General features: G+C 26.2%; 1 protein-coding gene across 1 annotated transcript in view; it reads left to right on the forward strand.

Annotated features, from left to right (window-relative positions):
- Positions 1-26,701, forward strand: part of LOC129981637 (cell adhesion molecule Dscam2-like) — a 506,908-nt gene that overhangs the window by 443,009 nt on the left and 37,198 nt on the right. Inside the window, exons 21-24 of the mRNA XM_056092554.1 lie at positions 18,461-18,631; positions 20,011-20,234; positions 22,426-22,489; positions 26,388-26,490. Of these exons, the coding sequence (XP_055948529.1) occupies positions 18,461-18,631; positions 20,011-20,234; positions 22,426-22,489; positions 26,388-26,490 (562 nt within the window). The remainder of the gene's footprint in view (positions 1-18,460; positions 18,632-20,010; positions 20,235-22,425; positions 22,490-26,387; positions 26,491-26,701) is intronic.

Here is a 26,701-nt window from a genome sequence, read left to right on the forward strand (position 1 = left end):
GATGCATTATCTTTTACGTTTATTATTAAATACTTTCTTAATATTTCTATTATTTCTAAATATACTTATGAATTATTTCTTTACAACTTATTAAAACAATTGCTTTATTTAAAATTAAAATTTGATAAATAAAATGGGAATTTTATATAATTTAGTTATAAAAAAATTACTGAATGTGTTTCTATGATTTACTCTTTTTTTACGATGACATATTTAAATATGTTATTTGTAATTTCTAACAAAGGTGTCTTTCATATTTTAATATTTATTTGAGAAAATACAAAATTGCGAAGCAAAGGTATTTAAAAAATAATAATTTGCACTTCGCTTCCTATTTAACTTATGCTAAATTCACAAAAAAATTAGTTTGAAGCCTTAGGATTGTTTTTAAAATTTCTTTTATTATGTACATTTTCTTTATACCAATCTCAAAAGTGCAAATAGTTTGAATCTTTCTCTTTCCTTTTTTTAACGACAGATAAATTTCCTGAAGAACGCCTTTTTCATCTTTTCTAGAAATAAATCCTCAACAAAATAGTCCTGTTCCTCCAAATACAAATTATTTCCTGATTGAAAGTCATTTTAAATTACAAATCGAGAAAACTATAAAAGCGAAGCGAATTTTTTTAACTTTCAGTAGAATGAACATTTATCAGATTTGCTCCAAATAGCATCTTTTGTCCAAATATAAAACTTTACCATCGATCACTTCCTATGTTTAGATATATTTTCCTATTTTTTTTTTCAAATATCTCAAGATAAATATTAATGCTAAAGGATTGCAGTAATAGAAATGCATACAATCAGAGATTTATAAAACAAGTGAATCCTGATTTTAAAGAATACTTTAATATAAACTTTATATCATTTTTTTATCATTTCTTAAATTTATTCTAAATGCCACAAAGTTTATGAAAAATGAGTATTCAATCCAGTTTGCATGACTTCAGCTGAAATATCCATTTTTGAAACATTTATTCATGGATCAGTTGTAAATAAAAATAGGATGATTTGTTTTGTTCCATAAAGAATTTGAAAAATAATCGAAATCATTCTGAGTATTTGTCATATTTATTCGTTGTTCTACAATATTTTTTCTGTATTCATTTGATACAAAATAAGGACATGATAATTTTTCCCACTTCATTAGAGATTTTACAACAAAAAAGAAGACAGAAATGTATCAATTTCATTTGTTTATACTAACTCTGTTTCGTTGAATAGCTATAATGCATTATCTGTATACATCTCAACTAAAATAGAGATTATATATGTCATAATTTTAGACAGAGCCCAAGTTTGAAACACAAGGAGAGATTTCATCGATTTTCATTCCCAAGCAATTTCACTGCTTTGTATGGATATTTAAACAAGGAAATAAACTCTTTGAAATAATTGGCAATAAAAAGGCCGGTCACCCAATACAGCTAGTGGACCATTTTTTTTCAATTGAATGTTAATGACATCATAAGTTATAAAAACTCTCTTAATATTATCCATTATAATTTTATCCAACTGATATCCATTTCACTGAGATTTCTTAAAATATTTCATCATATATTTTCTGTACGAAAAAATCTTAAAAGATATCCTCAATCACAATAACTAAATAAAATATTTAATATGCTGATTTCGTCTATTCTTATTTCATATCAAAGTTTATAATCCTCAAATATCTCGACAATTGTTGAGTGTCTCCTCCTCTTCCATTTTCGAACTATACAGCAAAATAAATTTAGAAAAATTACCCGATCTCATCAGAAGAAAAGATGTCACCAATTTTTATCACTAACCCATTTCACTACTTTCCTACAAATTATCAAAATGCTCTCTTTTTATTATCCAGTCGTAAATCAAAACATATTTCTTTCTGTTTCTCACAGATATATTTAATCAAAACTAGTCAACATTATACTAATAATAGGGCCGCCGTAGGCGGCAAGTGTTGATGCGAGTAATTTAGCTATGCCAATCAATTTTTATGAACTGCGTCGTTACCGGAACGAAAGGTTAGTAAAAATATAATATCAATAATATCTTAAAAATACTTATTTGAATGTCTATTGCCAAACTATGAAAGAGCTTTATGATTAGTTAACAATGCTTGCATAATGGCGAAATCAGTTGACGAAGAAAATTAGCAGAATTGGTTCAGATTTTGAAATAGAGGTCTCTGTCACAGCTTGTTTTTCCAATATTTCTCGAAATAGAGAAGTCCAGAATAGATGACAATTTATAAGACCTATCAACAATCATATGAAACAAAAAAATTTAAATTGGTACAATGGCTGTGGCTTGGAAACTTTGTCAGTGGTTTCCACGAAAGAAAATGAGCAATAAAGCTCAGTCTTCTCGATATCTTTCAAATATAGAAAAATAGATGATTGTTGATGGCATACAAAGAATATTAACTTTCGTATGAAACAAATATTGCTCAATTGGACTGTTAGTGTTTGGGATTGTTTAATTAGTGCCTTTTCAATGAAGATCATGCTGTAAAATGAATAAAAAAGTAATTACTCAGGATAAAAGATATTAGAAAGTATTATTGCACTATCCTTAATTTGAGCAACATCCTTAAATTTGAGATATTAATATATAACTTTCACTCACAATTTTGAAATTGAATAAAATATAAAATTTCTGATACATTTTTTATACCATTTTCAATAATATACAACGCAGTTTCTAATATTATACATACTAGGTCTTAATGCATTTTTTCAGTGTTATAAAACTAAAATATATGGAAGATCTTTTACTATTACTTTCGTACAGTATCTTACATTAGAAGAAAATCTATTTTATTTTATCTTATGGATTCTTTTGTTACAATAGTTGAAAAGTATCTTGAAATTCAAGCGTGGAATCTTTCGATTAGCTCTCTGACAAGATAATTATCGAAATATTTGTTTCCGTTGGTAGATGATGCAATGGAATGGTTGTTAGAACTAATGTAAACAGTTGTGCAACTCAACACATAGTTTTAAATATTTTATTTTATTAAACTATTTTTTTTTAGATTTTAGGATCAAGAATGTAATTTGAATTCAAAGAAAAAAATGAGTTTTACTTGTGAATAAGTTTTATTTTTTTATTTAGTATGATTTATGATAATTGAATTTAAGGAAATTATTTTTTAAATTACATGAGATTCAGAAAATTATAATATTTCCGAAATCATTTACCGTTTCCTAAGGTGTTTAATTTATGAACAATAAATTTCAACATTAAGAGGAAGTGCAAAGGATTTCTCAATTAAACAGAAGGTGCTTTTAGCAATTTTCGATTGAAAACTTAAATGTTATAACGTTAACATCATCCACATATAGCAAAAATTGGGATTGCGAAATTTTTAAAAGTACTTTATTTAAATAATCAAGATTTTTTTTACTCAAAAAATATGCTTTTTCAAATTTTCTCAAAAATAAAAATCCAAATTATCTGACGGATCCTCAATAATTGATCATGCATAAAAAAGAACAGAAAGGCATAACAAATGAATAATAAGAATTTGTATTTTTGTCATACGTTAGAATGCACAATTTGTAATAATATCATCACAGAATTGACCAATGTTAAGCATAGAATTTTACTTATAGCTTCACATTAATGTGATTTATTTTGAAAAACTGCTCCAAAGAAGTTTTTTTGAAGTGAAGTTTTAAATAAAGATTGCAATTTTAAATATTTTTTCTGCTCAAAAATTTTAAATTTTTAGTGCTGTTCAACTATTTTCATAAGTATAGTTAAATATTGTACAATATTATTGATACGGTATTCAGCTTTCCTTGATATTTACTATATAGCTTATTATTTTCTAAAATATTTTACAATATGGAGAAGTTACAGAATTGAAGAATGCTTTCAATTTTCTTTAGTTTTCTAACCAGTCTTCACTTCAGCAAAGATAACGATAACGCTCTTGCTCTCATTTCTTGCATTATTATACATTTTTTGTAGTATATTAGAGAAAATTGTTCAAATTCAGTTTTAAATTAGCATTTGCATAATCATCAAATTATCATAACGTTTAATCTTTCAGTAACCAGTTCATAGAACTATTGACTCAAATGTTTTTAAAATGGTAATCTCGTGATTAACGAGATTACCCTTTTGTGAGTAACCAGATTACTTAATATCACTTGAGTAACTAGAAGAACAATTATAATCTATAAATAAAGAGTACTGTTCATTAAATGAATGATATATTTGTCATTCCTTAAGCTAATTTTTAAGCTCGTTCCAAATCTTTTTTATAAATATTATGGTGCAATCAAGTTCTTCTTAATATTCCATCTCCAATATTTTAATAAGTAAAAATAATGATATCTTGCTATCTTAAATAATTATTTTTCCTATTTCTAATCCTGCAAAGGTATTCTTTATAACTATTTAAAATTAAGGACTTAAGTTTCCATTAATATCATTTTATTTATCTTACAATATTGCCTTTTTAATGCTAATAACATATTATTGACCAAAAACCTCCTTAAAGTGACACGCTCGCTAATATGAAGGAAAGGCTAAGACTACAATCAACTATTCTTCTAGGTCCATCCTGACACGTCCAACCCCTTGTTCTTAGAGAAGACGTTTCACGAAGCCCACATTCCCATGGGATCCCTTTCTTCCCCCACCGTCATCCATAATCCCTTTTATACCCCAATCCTGAGCCTAAAGGTTATCTCTGAGATCCTGACGTGAAACTAATATTTAAGACACTTTCTGTGGTCGTAACTGGACCAACTTTCCTTGCCCTTGGGTATTATGATCTTAATCCATCGGGCCGAGATGACACAGAATGAGGAGTGTTCATATATGGTGTTGTATATAATAAGTATAAAGATTATGGGTGCCCCATGCTTGTGTAGATAAGTTATATACGTGACAATAATGGACAACGGAAAACAAATCAAATATCTAATTACTGTGAGGGATAGGATGATTTTGGGAGCAAGAAGAATTTCTCGGTCATGCTAATGGATATTTCTGTGATGGTCATGGATTATTAAATATAGAAATCAGTGACTAATTGATCTTTTTTATCATGGATATAGAACTAAAATATTTCTTATTCATTTTAGATTTATTATTTTTCCTTTTAGTTAATAAGAGTTAATGCATATAGTAAATTAACTGAAATTTAATGTATGAGATATCATATTTACTGAATATTGTGAAATCTACGTTCAGTTTTTGTAATCTTTCATTTAAATTAATTACATTAGTTAATTTTTCATTGAGTTTGCAGAAATTATTGATTTGTCACATACATTTTATATTAATATACGAAACCTAATAAAACATGTCATTTAATTACGAAAATATAAATTAAATATTTCTTAATAATTTCAGCTACATTATTTTTTTCATTTCATTTCAGTTAACGGAATGTATAGAATAAATTTAATGAAATTTAATATATGAGATATCATTATCATTTATTATTAAGAAATCCAATTTCAGCTATTGTAATCCTTTATTTAATTAACTACAATTGAACATTTTTGATTTTATTTGCAGCAAATATATTTTATACTAATATGCGAAAAAGAATACAATATGTTATTTAAATAAGTTTTAAAGAAAGAAATATTCATGCCTTGATTGGCAATGAATGTTATTTTCTTGCGACACGGTTCTTTTGACTGCCCTCCCCCCTAAAAACTCTTGTTAAAAATTAAAATTTTTATCATACTAATTTAAAGAATATTATTTTAGTTTTAAGATGAATCGACAATTTTAATAAGAGAAAGAAATTCTTATTATGATACACTGCAAATTTTGTATATTATAGGAAAACGTTGTTGACATATATGATAAACTATCAAGTAACTAAGAGTTTAATTTATTATAAATAATTACTAAAATAATTAAAAAAATGCTTTAAGATGTTTGAAATTATTTAACTAGACTTTCAATGATTTAAGTAAGAAACTTTTTCTCTTGATTCCAGAGTCAATTTGGAAATTGTTGGTGGTTTAACGTTTTTGAAAGTGTAATGTTTCGACATCACTATATGTAGAATGTTTTTAAACTTATGGCCTAATAACAATTTTTTTTAGAGATAGTACACTTACAAGCTGAAAAATGATTTTAATTAATCAAGTCAAGGAATTTATTTAAATGAAGGATTTGACAGAATCAATATTTTGTTACTATACGCAGGGTGTTCAATCAAACTCGTGGACTAATAGCAAATTTCTTAATTATTAGAGATAGAATATGCTTGCAATTGAAGAAAATTATTTAAATTAATAAAATCAATAAATAGATTTAAATTAATGAATGTATGATTTAAATGCATTAATGTTATATGGCAAACAAATTATATCTAAATTTTCAAGCAGTCACATAACCCTTGTTTTTATTTTTAAAAAAATTATAATATTTTTAATATTTTTTAAATATATTTAAATTATATCCTTACCCATACAATAAAAAAGTTAATTTCTTTAAAAGCAAATAATAGGGTTCTGAGTGAATAATAGGTGCTGAGAATAGAAGCAAGTCATTCTGAAATTTATTTCACTAAAATATTATGAGTTTAAAAAAGAATTACTGTAGCTTGTTTTTTTTTTTGCAAATTTAAAAACTGAAAAAGAAAAAATGTTTAAAAAAATCATCTCTCAGGAAAAAGTAATTGAAAAATTACGCAATTTGTGCAATAAAAAATATTGTAAGGAAGCGATTATTAAAAATATGATTATAAGAAAAAAAATTATGTATTTTAAATTTTAACCAAACTGCTGCCACAAAATTTGATTGAAATGATTCCTTTTATCTGAAATATGAAAGCACCCCTATAGAACACATCTGAAATATTCAAATTTAATTTTTAGTATTCCTAAAAGAAAATATTTTAAATTCAATTTTACATCTTGTAAAAAGATTAAAACAATTCTTTAAGTAAGCGCAACTTCAAATTCCTGATCATAATACTAATAATCTTATTCATATTTCGATTTCATTTCAAGTAAAATAAATAATTAAATACAGTAATATTTGATGAAATATAATAATATTTGATTTCAGTCGAATCTCAACAAAAAAAGAGCAGGTGTTTTTAATTAAATTCTGTTAGGTTTCCGTACTTTTTTTTGTAAAATAATCCATTGTTTGTTCAGCTAAATTCAAGATGAAACACAAATTTTAATTTAATTAATATTATTTTTTGATTCTTAGAAACTTTTTTATTTTGCACTTAAAAATTCCTAAAGACTTATTTAAGTTGCCTAGATTTTAATGGCAAGCATACTTTTGCGAGTAAATAACAGATATTTTTCACTTTCATGATGCGTGCTATTAGGGATTGCAATACCGGTATACCGGGATACCGAATACCGGTATTTTGAGCCATTTGTACAATTTCGTAATACCGGTATTCACAAGTTTAAATACCGGTTTTTCGGTATTAACTAGAAGTTTTTTAAATTGTCTCCACTATATGTTCAGGGATCGTCAACATAGCAAAATAGTATACGTTTTTGTTCTTATGTCTCCTTAACGGGCGAAATTCATTAACTAATTAATGGTTTAATTAATTGCTAAAATCTAAATTAGCGAAACATGGATTATCCCTGAAAGAAGATATTTTATCCATAACAACTAATGGAGCAACAGTTGTGAAAAAAATTGAAAAGTTGATTGGTGCAAATCAGCAATTGTGCTATGCTCATGGAATTCAGTTAGGAGTAATAGATATATTATACCAAAAAAATAAAGAACAGAAGAATCCAAATACTGCGGATATAGAAACTTCGGATTCCAACTTTGAAGAGAGTGAGAGTGATATTGACAATGAAGATTATGACAATGTAATTGTTGAAGAAGATATTGCTAATGAGGATGAAATATTAACCTATCAAGAATGGCTTCCTATAATTTATAAAGTTCGAAAAATTGTTAAGATATTTAAATGTTCCTCTATAAAAGTTGACATATTACTAAAATACATACTAACTAAAAATAAAACAGAATATATGTTAATATTAGATTTTAAAACACGTTGGAACCGTTAACGCCTAATGATGGAACGATTTTTGAAACTGAAAAATCCAATCCAAAAAGCAATAATCGACTTAAACCTGTAAATTAATTTTTCAGATAGTGCATTCGACTTAATATCGAGACCTGTATCAGCTCTACTTCCAATAAAACTGACTATTGAGGCATTGTGTCGGAGAGATTCTAATTTATTAACAGCTAATGCAACAATAAATTTCCCGTTGCAGTCACTGAAAGAACAGCACACATCACTCTCTGAAGAATTATATATTACATTGAAAAATCGCACAGAAGAAAGGCATATCGAAACAGAAAATGCCTTATGGTATTTACATAATTATAATGATTTTTAAAATGAAAATGAAAAAGAAAAGAAAATAGCCAATTCAAATCTGATTAAGTTTATAGTAAATTTTCTTAAAATTTTTTACCCACAAACCTATGCACATTCAGAAGAATTCAGTTCAGTTATCGAAGATTATGTCGATAGTGAAAAGGAATTGTCACTTGAAAAAAAATTAGAATTAGTGATACATGAAAAAATTTCAAGGAACCAAAATACAATACAGAAATCAGCTATATCCAAAAACATCCGTGTGAAATCGATTTATTTGAAGATGAGGGATTTAGAGGTAAATAATTGGAAAAACTATATAGCGTATTGCTAACAGTACCACCAATTAGCGTAGATGCCGAAAGATCGTTTTCGACAGCTGGTAATTTTTGCACAAAATTACTTTTCATGCTTAATGACAGTACATTGGATGCATTATGTTTTTTAAGATCACATTTCAAAAATTTGTAATAGTACCACAGACTGAATAGTGATATTTGCACGTTTTTTGTGATTTAAATAAATAAGATGTTCCTTTACTTTTTTGTGATTCTATATATACTGTTATAGTTTATAAGTTACAAATTATTTTTTATGATATTTACCCTCTCTAATAAAACTAGCAAATAAATGGTGTTATACTGGTACAATGGTAAAATACTGGTGTTTTCTTTCTTTTTCTAAAATTTCTAATACCGGTATTAAAACCGGTATCCCGGTATTAAGATCTGAAAAATACCGAATACCGGTATTGAAATTTTGGTCCGGTATTGCAATCCCTACCTGCTATGTATGTTTAATACTTCTATATCGGATTGAATGATCTTATAAATATTTTTCAATTATAGCTATTAATGTCTTATTTTCTTATCTTACAATATTAATTTATCTCATTATTTAATTGAAGGTTTAAATAATATGAATTTGACTTTAAGATATAGTAATGCTGCTTTTGGCAATTATTTTAATGTTTAATGTTTTACCGAAGCAGTCGTAATATCTCCTCACATTAAGAAATTTAAAGGACTATAAACTTAATAGTATGTTAAGGCATTATTTGTATTTACATCCGATTCCTTGAGAATGTTTTTAAAATCATAGTAATCACCTGCTGCGATTTTCTGAAAAGATATATTCGATTTCATAATTAGGTCAGGTTTCATAGTACACGAATGAAAAATTTTGCTTAAAATTTTAGTTTGTAAAAATATTTTTTTAAAAAATACGACTAACTGCAATAGAAAAAGTTTAAGAATGATGATTTTCTATTTTTTATTAGTACATTTATTGACTCAAACAATATAAAATATGATTTTTATGCCATTTATAGATTTTTTTTTTTCATTTCGAAGTAGGAATTATTCGCTTATGTTTTATAAATTAGAGTTAAATTAGGATGGACACCGTATATATAGCCAGTACATTTCGTTTGTATTTAAAAAAATTATTATTATTTCCTATATGAAAACCGCTTTCTTATTTTGATCACATTTCTCAAAATCATATTTTCATAATTAGTAAATTGTTCTGAAGTTTCAATTAACGTTACTGATTAAGATATCCACAATTAAATAAAGCATACTTATGACCATAAATTCTAAAATATCAATGATGGCAGATGATTAAATAATTCCAACATCAAAAGTCCAAGTCTATTCTGCCGCAACTAGGGAATAACTTTATAGAGAAGTATAGTTTAGAAAGCATCTTTGCAAAAAAAATAATATTTTATAAAGAACAAAACAGAAGTTTATAATTCTCAAATTTCTTTCTTTTCAAGTTTTTTTTACAAACTTTTAAATTTTTCCTAAACTCAGTTTCGAATGTTTGGAATAAATAAAAACACTATTAAATTACCTTTTTCGAAAAAATCATTTTTGTTTTGCTGTAAACGAAATGGATTTTCCTGCTTTCGAAGATTATTTATTCTGCATATAACTAGTTTTTATAGACTGGACAAAATTTTTTGGTAGCACTCAAATCTTCCTTTCTTCCATTAAGAATTTTCTTCAAACATACGTGGTAAGAATGCTTAAATATCTCATTAACATTTTATTCATCACTTATCAAACAAAGAAATACACTATAAGAAGATTCTCTCTGAATATAAATGCTGATTTTGTCTATTTAGGGTAGTACCTGGGGTTTATATGGCATACTATAAATAATATGGACATATATATCATAAATAATATTTAAATATATATACTACAGGCAAATTATATCGCTTGGCTATTTATTTTCTTAATATATAACAGAATGAAAAACTTACATTCTCATATATTTTGGTAATAAAATTGATTATTCTTAACACGTTTTATTATGCTATGTTTGCTAAGATCTAGAACTTCTGTTTTCACAAGTATGCATTTTGCATGTCATATATAAATTAGCATGCTTTATTAATTAAATAAATCTGGCTAATTATTAATTGAAATATTTATTTCCTTCGAAGTTAGCAGCATAGGTATATCATATTCAGTTAAAACAAATTAAAAATCGTTTTCTGCCCTGTCTCTATCTATTCACTATTATGTGATTTTGATTTAAATCATTTATTAAATAATGGGTAGCTAATATTTTTGGTATTTTACAAAAGAATAATTCACATTCACAAGTTATAATATTCAGCTAATACAGGTCATTCAGAGTTAAAAATGCTTTATAACTCAATTTGAATCAGTAGGAAAAAGAATCCTTTAGAAATTATTGTATTTATAAATAATTTTGCATTTTCGTTCAACACTAAATTTTTCAAAGTAATATTTTAATAATATTTATAATTCAAACTTTTTCATCAAATTTATTCATTCAGTATATTTCTTGATGAGAATACTGCATAAAATTGCGATGCAAATATTAAAAATTATTCATGAATTTAGAAAAAAAGCAGCATAAATGTGAAGATGATTATAGATATAAATAGCAAAGGATTGAGAATGCATTTTAAAATTTAAATATTAAATTCTTTAGAAAAAATTATGGAAATACGATATTTTATTTCCTTTTGAAAAAAGCTTATTTTAAATAATATATCAAATTTATATCTAATTTATTAATGATATTAAAAGATAAACAGATCAATTGAATTTAATCTATCTCATTATTACTCAACATTTTGGGCCCAAATCAAATAAAAATTTGATATGCAAATAGAAGCATTTTTTTTATCTTCCTTATTAAAAGTATTATTAAATTCACTAATTATACTTCAAGATATATTATGTATAGTTAAGCTAAAAGTTTTCTCCTAACAGAGTTAGTTTGCATGTTCTAACTCTGAGAAAATATTCATGGTTCATTAAAATATACACACAGTTTATTCTTTGATTGCATGAATGGGAATTCAGTTAAGAAGAGGTTTTATAAAGGAGGTTAACGGGAAATATTTAGATTACACTTTAAGTAAACTACGCCTGCTTTTATTGATGCATTGATTCCTTTCACATGTTTAACTATTAGACTAACATTTACCCAGAATACTATACGCAACATTGCATAAATTATTTTTCATAATAGATTTAATGGACTTCTAAGCAATTTACTTAAAATACTTAATATTATCTAGAAAATTATTCAAGAAAATTTCCTTTTAGTCTGTTTCCGGGAAGCATAATATATATTATACTCTTTGTGGAGCGAAAATTACAAGTACAATTTTATTGATTCAACAAATAAATGAAGGAAGCTTTTATTTGTTTTGGAATTTTTTTTGGAAGAAGAAGGTAGAAAAAGCAGAAATCGTTTAATAATGAGAGAAAAGATTTCATCGATATTTTTTCTTATAAAAATTACATTCAATATATCTTTCAATAGCAAGTACTTTGAAGAAATGAGTTTTGAAGATTTATTCCTAAAGATTTTCTTTAGCTAAAAGTCCAGTGTAATATTAATTATTTTCAAGAAAACCATGACCTGTATGATTTAGTGAACATTATATATACTAAAAGGATTGCTCAAATCTGTGAATAAGACTCTTAATAAATGAAAAGGAAAACTTTGAAAAACAAATATTCATTTAAAGATTTATAAAAATTTTAAATGCAGCCCAAACCTTAAAATTTATTTATGATATATTTATAAAATTCCTTAAAGCAGGTCATAAATCATATACTTTTAAATCTAAAATATAGGTGAAAAATATGTTTTCTTTTATTCTTGATATCAAAACAAATTCTAACACACTTAGCGATCACATGGGAGTTCCAGAACTGGAAGACGAATTCATATCTTTGATATAGAACTAAAAGGGAAAGGGTTGTTACAAAAAATTTATTATTTTAATTTTAAGAATACGGAGAACGCATGGAAAATATTAGATTTATTCCCATTCTTGACTTCAAAACAAAATTCGAGTAGTTGGCCATCGAGTAGTTATATCACAATAATATACTAGAAAGAGAATCCATATCTTTGATACTGTATTTAAACGAAAAGAGGTATCAACCAATGCAAACAAATTCAGATATATTTGTTTCTTCACTTTTTTTATAAATTTAATATTGCATTAAAATAATAAATTTAAAACAAATTGCTTTGAACTATTTTCTAATTTATTGTATCACCTAAAAAGTAGAGCAAAATGACGAACAATTAAATCATTTTAATCATTAAAAAAAGGGGAACGCATGGAAAATGTTAGATTTATTTCACTTTTAGTAAATAACTTTGTGCCCATCATTATCCTTTGAGCTCCTAATATGATTTCTATGAAACGGTACAAGAAAAATTAAAGTAGATGCATTTCAAAATCATGCAAGTTGGATTATGTAAATCTTAATTTTAATCCAGAAAATGTTTTCAAAAGGAGTAAGACGAGAAGTTCCGAAATTGTTTGTGCACCAGTAATTACTTTCCTAGATAAAATTTTAAGGCGTACAATTATTTAACCTCACAGCAAACTGATTCTGATAGTTTAAACTTTCCCTAAGTACTTTAATTAACGTAATGCGTTTTCTACATTTAATTGTAAAGATAAACCAATTATTTTGATGGCATTGAATTGATTATATTTCAAATATACTTCCTTTAATTAAAAATTAGGGCCTTCAAAATTCGCTCTTCCTTGAATAAAATTGAAACATCCTCCATTCCCTAACCGTCGTCTCACTGCTGTCTAGACAGTTAATTCCTCTTTGGCTTTTGTGAAATTAAAATCTGCATATATTTGGTACTTATATTACTTACTTCCCAGTTTTCCATGCAAAATAAATACAATTGATGTAATGTCTTCTGTTACAAGGAATATATGTTTTTTTCTGCAGTGCTAGAATATATTGCAACAACTTGTAAGCTTTATTTTATTAGGTAATCGGCAACAAGTTAGTAATAGTAGAAAAGAAGTGGAGAATAAGCACATTTTTTTCCCCTCTGTCTTACTGGCATGCTTGTTTATACGAAAGAGAATAAAGTATAATTCTTTAGCTTTTACTTAGCAAGGAAAGTGATTATTTATATAGGGTTTTATATATTTCATCAATATATTATTACTAGGGTAAAGAATAGTGTGTGATAAATTTAATTTCAGAACCAAACACTAGCAAGAGATAAACTTACAAATTTGTTTAAAAATTCAAAGAAAATTTTAAAATACTAAAAAAATTTGACTGTAAATCTGCAACGAAACCATGTATTATTTCTCTTAGAAAAATCTAAAGTAGAAGCGCTTCTAAAGTATATGTTTTTGGTTCTCCATTTCTGAATCCAATATAACATCAATATAACACTAATAATGATTTTGGAAGTATTTGAAATAGTTAGATCGTGTAAAATGTAAAACTTGTTTGTAGTAATCATAATGAATGACAATCCAGAAATATTTGTCACTTATTCCATTGTTTCAACTGCTGATCAAATGGTAAGTCAATTCCAAGAAGCCTTAGTACTTCAGATACCATTACAAACTTTTGTTAAAAATGTGTTACTAACAGGTAATTAAAATACTCTTATTTCGCTTTAAATATTTATTTAGAATAATATTAAGATGCAATGGGCATTGACTCCTAACCTCTATCATACTGACTACAGCATTTTTTCAAACTGTGTTTTTATTGCTTTATAATAACCAATGGCTTCTATCTTACTGATGTGAAAGTCATTATTTTAAAGCTAATTCATTTTCTTTGACTATAGCGTCATTGACTTCACCCATCATTATTACTTCACCGTCATATCACTTACTGAACTCATGAATTACGCTACTGAGTTCATATCTCTTTATTCTTCGTTACATTTTAACTCATTTTTTTCTTGAAAGACAGAATTAACTTTTCTTAAATAAAAATACATTTTGTTAGTTACTACGCATCAATTGATATTTCGGCTTATTGAATGCCGTGTTTTAAAATAGTATTTAAAATGTCATTATGGGTATTCAATTTTCAAAAAAAAATCAAGTTCAAATGCGTAAAACTCAAAATAATTGTATTTTATAAAATGGGCATATAGGCATAATAAGGCAAAATAGGCAATAGGCAATAAAATGGGCAATCAGGCATAATAAGGCAAAATAGGCAATATGCAATAAAATTGGCAATCAGGCATAATAAGGAAGAACATAGACACTATCAGAAATATAAAAACAACAACAACTATGCTTATTATTAATAGCTGAAGAATACATTTTAATGTGAACGGATGAAAAGTAAACTGCTTACAATTTTTCACCTGCTTTGAACATACGAACATGATGCTTGGAATTTGATATTTTCTATTATTATTGGAATTCTATATTCAAAAATAATTGAATTTTATTTTTAAGCCAGCTAATTGCATTTTTCCAATTTACAAGAGTTCATTGCCGGGATGGATATCATTGTTATTGGATGTATTTTTATTAATCCAAGGAGGACTGTCATCAGAAAAAAATGAAATTTGATTTAACCATTTCTCTGTCAACTGATAGTAATTGTTCTTCAGTGAAGAAGTCAGGAAGTCGATGTAGTGCCTATCACATCATATTATTAAAGACCTCATTACTCACCGATATAGTGCTTGAAATATAAAATATTTACAATACAATTCCACATATCGACTTTTCTGATGTAGCTTCCACTCTATCAGTGGGTGGATGATAATTTGACCTGTCTAACATTATGCAGCTAATGCTTGCTATCTATCACCTTTTTGCCTGCGAAAGTACTCATGCGTCATATGACTAACACCTTCACCTGATATGAATGGCGAAAACAGTGCAAAGTTCCGTGGTGTTATATCTTGTTTTTTGTTCATATCCATTTCCATCTGATCAAGTAAGAATATGCAAAGAGGGTTCCTTGGGACTATATACTGTTTTTCGTTCATATCCATTTTCATCTGATCAAGTAAGAATATGCAAAGATGTTTCCTTGGGGCAATATCCTGTTTTTCGTTCATATCCATTTTCATCTGATCAAGTAAGAATATGCAAAGTTGTCTAAGACTTTCCCTGATTATTTTTATAAAATAAATAAATAAATAGAAATAAAAAATAAAAACATGTTCTATAGAATTTTATGCTTATCATAACTTTCATTAACTCTTCGGTTTGCACGCAATTTTTCTTTGTACCTATTCAGTAATTTTCTTCATTAGGTCGCTGTGTTTAAAAATTGTGTTTAATATATATTTTGTCATCAAATATTTCAATATATTTTTGTTAAAGTTTATATTATATTATGTTTCAATGTTTTCATTACTGATTTGCACCTTATAACTTGAAATCATGGATGTGATATTTTTAATCATGACCATTTGCTCATAACCGCCAGATCATTATTTTATGCTTGAGTACATAATATATTTTAACGTTCTGTGCTAAACTATATATTTGTTTTATGATGTGAAATAAGAAAAAAAAGGCATTGTCTTCATGTATGGATTAAACTTCTGATAGGGAAATTTTTAATTTGTGTAATGTTGAGTTTTGACACTTTCGTTTACGCATTATTTTATTTTGATTGAATGTTTTAATGAATTAATTGATTTCGAAGACATCAAGTAGAAAAAAGCCCATTGCAAACCGAAAATATTTTTTGATCATATATTAAAAATCCATAGATAAAGCCAAAATGATATCTTACGCATTTAATACATTAGCGCTCAAGACAATTAATATTAGTAATCTGACGCTTGTTTTAAAATTTCATATAAAAGTCTAAACAAGACAATTTTTTCTATAAGTTAAACTTTAATTTCTAAACAACAATTTCTATTAAGTATCGTTCGTGAAACGTTAATTCAATTAATATAAGGAAATATTTAATTAATGCAAGAAAAATTTATATATATATATATATATATATGCAAGCAATTGATGCACCACATTTTTAAAGTTTATTCACCTTAAAATTCATCAATTATTTATAGAAAAACCCTTTTCTGAATAATGATTCTTAAACTTCGTAAGTTACTTAATCAAAAACTTATTTTAGTCAATATAAGTGCATTCCAAACATATAAAAATAATGGTTTCAAAACTTTCATGTTCATAAAAACTTTTTTTCCTAAATAAAATTTTCATACACAAGTATTCGCTCCAGAACTTACTAATTCTAAATAGTTTTCACTTTTTCAAAATCGATTTAATTAAAGTAATGTGCTTTTATCTTTGAAATATACTGATGAACTTATCATTCTGATGACTAAAAATTAATTATATATCGAATTTACTTCATTCATTAATAAATTGCTAAGGTTTTATATTTCTGAATTCACTTGAGTAAGGTAATTCAATTTGAAGCATCCAGCAACGTCTAACCACCGTCTAGACAGATAATTCATCTTCGAACTTTTGCAAAATTAAAATACGCTGACTCATTGTATTTGAGGTGCCAGCTTTGCCATTTTCTTTAACAAAATAAGTGTAGTTGAATTAATGACTTCCACTGGCAAAGAAAACGTGTTATTTTTTGCCAGCATCGATCGAGAAGTGGATGTAACAATTTGCAACCATTCTTTTATTAGGTTCTCCGTAACAGGTTAGTAGCGATAGAACATCCCTTTCGCTGTTCACTGGTAATGGGATTACTGTGTTTTCTCCCTAAAATCTACGTAGTTACTGTAATTACTGATAGTATTAAAACTTACAATTTTATTTGTATAAAGTGCTTGCTTATGTATTTTATTTAATTGCATCACGATGAATCTAAAACTAATTTTAGAGGAAAAAATTGTACTTTTTGCGTTTTCTTAAAGGTTATTAGTTTATATTTTAGTTTCTAAACTTTGTTAGTGAAACATTTTCGGTTGCCACAGTAACATGCATTATGCTTTTTATAAACTTTAGTTTATGATTAAATCAATCAAAATTGTTTACAAGTTTGATTGATTTTTATAAACTTCCGTTTATGATTAAATCAGTCAAAACTCTTTATAAAAAACTGTTTAAAAATTAAAGAATGTTAGGTACTTCACAAGTTGTTTATAATATGTTATTTAAAAACAAAAGAAATATTTTTGTTTGTTTCAGGAATATAAATATTATATACACATTAAATCAGAATTCACTATTCATAAAGGTTTAATACTGTTTTCTTCATAATATTTTGTAAAAATTTCTGAAGGTTGAGAAAAATTTCATTCTATATAAATTTATGTGAAGGGATGTGTCCTTCTGGCACAATAATAATGAACAGCAGTGTTAAACATCTTTCCGATATTGTACGATATTCCAAATATCGAAAAAAATCGTGTAGATATCGCAAAATATATTGTATTAATAAAGTTGTATTAGAAGAGACTAGACTCAGCATGCCACTTCTCACTTTTAATGTGGGATAAGATAATTATGTGCCTGTGTCTGCTGTATTTCCCATTACAGGACGTGTCTACAATGGGAGAATTTATACAAGGGCCTAAGATTTGCATTTTGTAACTGGCCACAATGTCCATTTTATTGTATTGGTAATTACATTATTTCCATTTTGACAATCAGAGTAAGGGATTATCTTTAAGGCAAATATGGTATTTACAGATTTTATTCAACAATTTACACTATTTTACATGCGATAATTTCATCTGCTCAATTCATATTAACAAAAATAAACTTTTAATAATCATTCTCTTTTTTCTTTGAAACTTAAAAGTCATTAATAAGGTAAAACTGTTTTATTGACTTTGGTAACTCTCTATTCCTAGAATACCCACCTCGACCATCTGAAGTGAGTGATGTAAACGGCGCCTTCTATCGTCACTTAACAATAACAGTTCCTGTGGTCAGTTCAACAATAGTATTGGTCGCAGTACTCTGTGTGGTTTGCATAATAACAAGAAGGAGAACTTCCAGTAGAAATCCCCGAGTACCAGATGGTAAGAGGTTTAGAATACACTCTAGGGGTATAGAGTTTTAAAAAATACAAAAAAAATACAAAGACTTTCGTTTTTTCAATGGAGATTCAAGTACAATACATTTGTATGTATTATTCCGTTTGAGCTTAGTATTTTTACTGGGATGTAAAACTAAGCTCCAAAGTAGAGATAGTTCAGTCATTTCACAGAATGTTTCTTAAAATGCTGTTTAAGTTTCTAAACGGTCTACAGTCTTTTAAATTTTCAGTTCAGAAGCTGTAATTTATATTTCTTAAGTTTACGAAAGGAAAAAAAATCTGAATTTTTCATAACTAATAACAAATATTACTTCATTGTTTCGAAACTGATAAGAATATGAGATAGTGCATTCCAATTGAATGGAAAAAAAAAGCTAAGAAATCAACATGATGAAAAATGCAGGGTTTTCTACCTTTTTTGTAAAACTTTAAAAATTAAGAAAAGAATGTTTTTTTTTTTTTTTTTTTTTTTTTACAAAGCAATAAAATGCTAAATGACTTTTTAGTTATTCTAAAATCTTGTTAATGTTAGCAAATAAAAGACTTTTCTTAAAGTTAAAATTATATTTTTGTATTAAATAATAAAACGAATCTTAATAATTTATATGTTATATCATGTGAAAGTTTTCCTTTTCAAATCCTTGATAAACTAAAGTAAATGGAAGCCCTATATAGAAATAAATCATTAATTTCTTGAGCTATATTTTGGAATAATCCATTATATTAAAGAGAAAATTAATATTTTCCTTCAAAGTTTATGTTCACTTAAGATTTTAATATTGTCTAGTTACATTTGAATGCATTTATGTTTTTAATAATGAGCAAACATAGAAGTGAAAATCAAAGATAAAAATATATTTACTAAAATATATATATCTAAAAACATATTTACTAAATAAAAATATAAAAATATTAGTAATCTTCTTTTTACTTAACCTCCTACTTTTAAATTATATTAAGTGTTCGAACAGAAGAATCCTGCATTACTCCACGGTAAGTTATGTTGCTGGCTAGAAAACCCATCCAATAAAAAAAAAAAAAAAAAACAAAAAAAACAAAAAAAAAAACATCCATCAATTCAAAAAAAATCCAGATTAGTACAAAAATACCGAACGATATATTCTGAATGCTAGACAAAACAGTACCGACAGATCGTACAGATATATATGGAATAACATTCGGAAAAGAGAGTGGGCAAGCAAAAGAACAGTACATCGAATGAAAGAAGAAGTAAATCAATTCGGTCAGAGACATCCAAAGTTATAATACAATCTTTTGCAAGTTTTGAAAGTTCTGTATTTTCCTATTACATTTATTGAAATGTTTTATGCTGCATGCTAATGTTACTAATTGTGGTTCTAGGAACCGATAACAGAGAACCAGTTAAACCAGACGGAATGCCTTTATCTGTTACATATGACAGCAGCCAAGAACCTACATATTATCCGTCCCCATATGCGACCAGTAGTGCTCCAGGATTCAGCAGAGAACACTGTGTCCAGTCGAGCCATCAACAGCAAAACATGGGCACTTTTGGCAGCGGGAGATGCGGATATGCATATGACATACCATATCCACAAAGAAGAGTACGTAATAATGTGGTATTTCAGTTGTTATGTTTCATATTTAAAATTAAATTTACACACACACACACACACACACACACACACACACACACACACATATATATATATATATATATATATATATATATATATATATATATATATATATATATATATATATATATATATAATATATATATATATATATATATATGGGTGGCCCATTTTATTTAGCTAATAAAAAGGAATTTGAAGGACGTGGCAATTTTATATTTTTTAAGCAGGGAATTTAAATTAAATATGATGTGCAACTTTCAAGTTTGAAACTGCCCCACCCCCTTGTTTTTAATGAGGTAAAGGAATTCCCTATCATTCTGAAAATGGGTCTGTTACAAAAAATAATATCACTTGTTTTTTAATATTTGAGCTGAATAATTTATATAACTGTTTTATACTTTTATTTATTCAATATACTGCTAATTTTAAGTTAAATATAAGTGTATTATTCCATTTTGAACTTCATTAATGTCTCCTTAAAACTAAGACATCTCTTTGCAAATTTAATTCAAAAATACATTTCCTCATTATTTTATTTCCAAAATCTTTAAATCACGTATTTTTAAATCAATGAACAGTCAGAATGGATGCTTAAATAAATTGTTAAGAATTTTACTGAAAACAATGGGAAAAAAGATAAAATCATTATAATATAGTCAATTAATAAGTGGGCATACTAATAAACTAATACAGATAAAATGAATAATTTCCTGCATTTTGTATTGATGGAATAGAAAAGATATAAAAATTTCTTTCAATGAATTATTTTCCTTCAATGAATTATAAGCTGATTTTGTGTTTTTGCTACTTTGAGGAAATGGATTGTGTGTGAATTTAAACTTTTACTGTATTTCATTTTTCTGGTATGAATGATGTTTTGTGATATTTAGTTTATTCAATAAATTGGAAAATAAAATAAGTTAAAATAAAAAGCTGGTGATAAAATGAAAAAAAAAGAAGTGAAAAGCTAAATTGTGATAAAATAACACATTAAAGTAATGTATTATTTTGTCACAATGTATCATTATATTCATCATGAGTAAAATAATACATCATTTTATTCATCTCTTCGCATATATCTTCAGACAATGTAAAAATTTTGTCATTGTGAAAAAATATCGCAACTATTATGATTGAATGTCTTTTTCATTCCTAACACCATAATTGAATTATTATTTTGCGAATTAGACTCATTGATGCATTTAAAACACTGCACGAATTTAAAAGTAACAATAAAATGAATAATTATTAAATTTAGTTTCACTGGCGAAATAAAGGCTTTCATAATTTAAATGTCAGCTTAATTATCAATAGAAATGATACCTTTTATTAATAAAAAGACAGATTTGGTAGATTTTATGGATGGAAAAATTAAAATTTATTTGGTAGTAAATCCAAATTTTATTTTTTCTACATATCTAAGGAAAACCATTTCTTTATACGTAGTTTCTTGCTGTATCCGAATTTATTAATACAAAATTTAGGTAGAAATAAAAAAAAAAAAAATACTTGTCGTAACTGTCTTCATTTTATTTACATTAATGATCAATTATGACTTATTGATTATATTACAGTCTCAGTGACCATTAAAAAGAAAATGTCTTTTTTTTAGACCTCTGATAGTTTCTTTACAAGATAAATCCTTCAGCGTTTAATTAAGATTTAATTAAAGAAAACAGACGTGGATGTGCTACAAAAACTCTATTAACATTTAATTAGAGAATAAATGAATAAGCAGTGTCTTTTATTAAGAAATACCCAGTTCGTTAACATTGGAAAGAATTTTTTAAATTAAACTCTTAATTTTTAATGTGAGTGTTTATGATGAAGCCATGAAGAGATAAGAGCAATCAGTTCGCTTTTTATTATATAATTAAACTTGCTGGAAAAATTGCAATTTCTATAAAAATTTAATAAAATTATTAGGATTTGTTTGAAACAAAATAAGTTCTTTAAAATTAATTTATGGTTGAATATTTCAAAAATGCTTTTTTAATATTTCGACGAACGAATCAATTTTTCAATTAAGAAATTTAGAAATTAGAGAAATTGAATTTCAAAAATGTTTAATTTTGGCAAACACGAAAATTATATACGATCACGTTATTCGTAAAATGCTGTTCTTTATTTTAAAGTAACTTTATTTTAACATTAGGAAGAAAAATTCGAAGGCAATTATGAATCCTCCATAGTATATCTTCCAGCATATCATCGAACAGGTTTGTATCTTTATTTTTATATAAGTTTTAAAATTTACATTATTATACATTATATAAAATATATACTTGATGCATAAAAATTATAAAAACAGTTTTTTAAATGTTTAAACAACCTATATAAATTAAGATTTAGCTTTTTTTGTTTCAGAAATTAAAAAGTAATAATTATTGCCAACATCTGCCTTTTACATTATTCTTTATTAAACTTTATGTTTTTTGTTTCTTTCCAATAAATGCTGAAAACTATTTTATTATGTATAAGAGTATAAATGCCTGATTCTTTTTCAAGTTAAAATATTCAAAGATTTACTGAATTGATTTAATTATTTATGATTTAAAATTAATAAATTATATCAATCATGATTAATTCATTTTAAAACTATTGTTTATATTTGTAAGCGATACTTTTTATTCATGAGAGTGATGGAGACATAAAATATCAAATTTTATGAAATCTCAAGTATTGAAAGAAAATTCAGAAACTTGTTTAAAAGATAAATAAAACAGAAATATTGTGTTCAATTTTTTTATAATTTATTTAATATTATTCACCTTTTAAACAAAAAGGGAAAAAATACATTTTAAAGCTATTCAGGGTTTCGAAAATAATATTCGTTTCTTTCTAACAACCAAAATGAGTAAATGCTGAATAGCACTTTCCAGCTTTCTTCAGTGAATGCATTTAGATTTGCTTACCCTGCATTTCAGTTCAAACACTTGAAAGCAACAATGGGTTTCCAAGCTATGTATTTTGTGCTGATAAAAGCCTGTGGAATAAAGTTTGAAAACGATTTTCTTTTTGTTTCATAGCGATTCGATTTAAAATTTTGAACATGTTCAATTAAAGGAAATATTCATAAATTGATTACGCGCTTTTGGAAGTAAATAATAAAAAATACCAATGAATCCATGTGCTAAAAAGGACAATATAGTGATCATGAATTAATATATATGACAATCAATTCTTACAAAATAATTAGATTCCTCTTTCAACCATATGCATTGTCTCTAAACTATAATATAGCTCATATTCCTGATGAAATGTACTTGTTAATTTCAAACCCAAATTGGTTTATCTTAACAAGTATATTTAATTTTCTCTTTGTCACTAACACAGAAAACTAAATATGAAAGGTGTATAAGAAAATTGCATAAGAATAAAAATTGTATAAGGTGTATAAGAAAAAGAATATACCTACAAAGTATAATTATAAGACAACATTCAACAGCATTGAATGTTGTTTATTTTTGTTCATCAGAAGGTTCTTTTTAGCGTGGGAGTCACGTTGCCATAGACAATGCTATTCATAGTTGTTTTAGTGAAATCCATCCATCTGTCCATGTTTTTAATGAAAGATTGATCAATTTTATTTCTTCACAGTGCCTGAACGCTTAATAATGAAGTAACTTTAAAGTTGTTTTAAATGTTGGTGGAAAGGCAGTTTAATTAAAGAAATGAATTGAAAAAATGAATGATGACAAAGAAATATAAGGATATATAATAATATAATGATAATAAAAATATAATGATAAATGAAGAAAAATATAAAAAAGATACTTAATCGTCCAAATTCATATATAAATGGGGGGAGTTCGTTTGAGTTCACAAAATAAGTGAATCAGCCTAAAATATTTATTAAGATTATATATTAATTATATATTATATATTAATTTATTATTGGAATTACGTTATGCAAATATAAATTAATTTAAAACGTTAATTTCAAAATTACATAAATACATGGTAAATAAATCATCGGCCAATTACTTGGCCTTTACTAACTTCAAAACTCTTGAGAATGTTATTCCATAAGCCCCGGATGATCAATTATTACTTTTTCCCTATTCAGCTCGAGTATATAGTTTTCTTTGTTAGATGCGAATTGACTTTTTGGATTACAAATATTAGAAAAAATAAATTTATAAACCAATATTTATAACCGCTGTAATCAATGTTTTAATTCAACCCCATATCTATCTATTTAGAAAAAATTTATTAATAATAATAATCGATATTAAAAAAAAATTCAGTTTGTCAAAAATGGAAGCAGCAGAAATGTGATGATACTAACTGGGATAGGAAAATTTTGTTGCAATCTTTCTCTTAAAATAAACATAGAAAACGAACTGTATATACTTTTATAAAATTTATCTTTCTTTATACACAACATCTTTCGAATTGCTTTGTAAGCCATAAAGTTGAACAACATTCCAACATTTTTGTCGACATATTTTTATTGTTAGACAGCATTAAAAACTTAAACCGAAGCAGAAATGAAAATCCCAAATATCTTTGTCAGATTATATATATGAATTTTTAAATTAAGTAAAAAAAAAACATGTTTTAATTCATTTTATCTCTAATGGAATATATTATTATAGTGTGAATTTTATTAATAATTAATAATTACTTAATTCTGCTTTTCGCCGAAGAAAAGTTTTTATCTTTGTGAAATCACAAAATGAAATTAATTCACAGGTTTGTTTGGTAGCACTGCAAGTTCTTTTTCTTTATTAGCAAATTATGCTATTTAAAATTCAGTGTTTCATTATTTTTTTTATCTAAAAGTATTAATTTCACTGTCACTAAATCAGAGTTTTCAGAACTATTTTCCATATTGACTAAGGCGGTAAATTTTTCACAATAACAATTGTGCATAATTTATACGTGTTTTTTAGCTTAAGAAATTCGTATTTCCAAACTAAACCTTTGAACCTGATATATAATGCTATCAGTAAAGTTACTCCAGAATGGCTTTGAATTTATGGATAATTCGAAGTAATTATAAATTTATTTGATGCTATATGAAAGGGATTGATTATAAATTGGATTTAAATTAAAGTATACAAAAATTGTTAAACTTGATTTTTTTTTTGGAATTCTTAAATTTAAATACAAATAATTATAAAATTTTAGCTTGAATTATTAAAAAATATCATTTATGAGCTATTGAATTTTTTAAAAAAAATAATGTTTATTCTGCCTAAATTAATAATTCTTTCCTTCCTTTAAATATTAAATCAGAGGGGAATATACCAATGAATTAAATTAATTAGAAATCCACAAATCTGCATTTGTTTCAGGAATTAAGTAACTAATTCATTTGTCAGTCATTTAATTATAATGTTATTTTAAATGGTTTTATATTTATTCTAAAATATTTTTTACCGTATACCGTATTTATTTTAGGAACTAAATAATTTACTCATTTATGAACTATTAAATAATAATACTTTAATAAGTCATTGTTTATTAACCATAAAGATTAAAATAATTAATTTTTACTTTTATTCAATCAAAAGGAAAGAAATCGATATATTATATCTAACAAAACTCCAAATTGTCTTTTTTGTTAAATTTAAACTTTAACGTGTAAAAACAAAACTTTCTGATGTGATTTAGCAGCTCATTTTCCGCAATCTTACCACCCAGACGTAACTATCGAAACGAGCTTTCTAGTTTGTGCTCAAATTTTATTTCGATCAAATCATGCAGTGAAAAAATATTGTCTGAAAAATATCCAACAAAGTGTAATTTTCATGAAGAAAATCACCTGGCATACATCCATGTAAAAACCTAAAAACGCAGTCGAAACTTTTATCAAAATCTTGTGCAAAGTCTATTCATCCCTTCATTTTGAAAGTCATTGTCTGACGTATGAAGATTGATGAGGTGGGTTAGGAGAACAAAAAATGCACTCCGGAAATTTCACGGTAAATCTAATTTTGCAACAGATACTGCTGTGTTTTCTATACATCATGCTGGGGAATATTTACATTTTTGTGTCGTCAACATTTTTCTTTGAGTTCCTTTTTTTTCCCTCCATCCTTTTCAAACCAAACAAAGAATTTTATTTTTGTGGCGAGATTGTGGCAACTCATTCTGTGCTTTCTGCAGGATCTCAACTGAGGAACCACCAAGAGCAAGCAATTTACGAAATTCCGGATTTGGGAAGGAGGAAACAGGATTCATCCATATCCTGGAGAGAAACGGGAGACGGGTGAGTATAAAATTATGCATGCATCATGCTCTGGAGAATAGTTACTGTAAAATTTCTATTCTTATTTGTGATTATACGCAATGGAATAAATTTAGGAAATGAGAGAGTAAATATAATGCATAATTAATTTTGATACGCCATCTTTTCGCGAATGGTGCATGTTAAACATATTTATTTCCTTTTTTATACTCAACACACACACGCACATATA

This window comes from Argiope bruennichi, chromosome 8, assembly GCF_947563725.1.
Source record: "Argiope bruennichi chromosome 8, qqArgBrue1.1, whole genome shotgun sequence".
Lineage (NCBI taxonomy): Eukaryota > Metazoa > Arthropoda > Arachnida > Araneae > Araneidae > Argiope > Argiope bruennichi.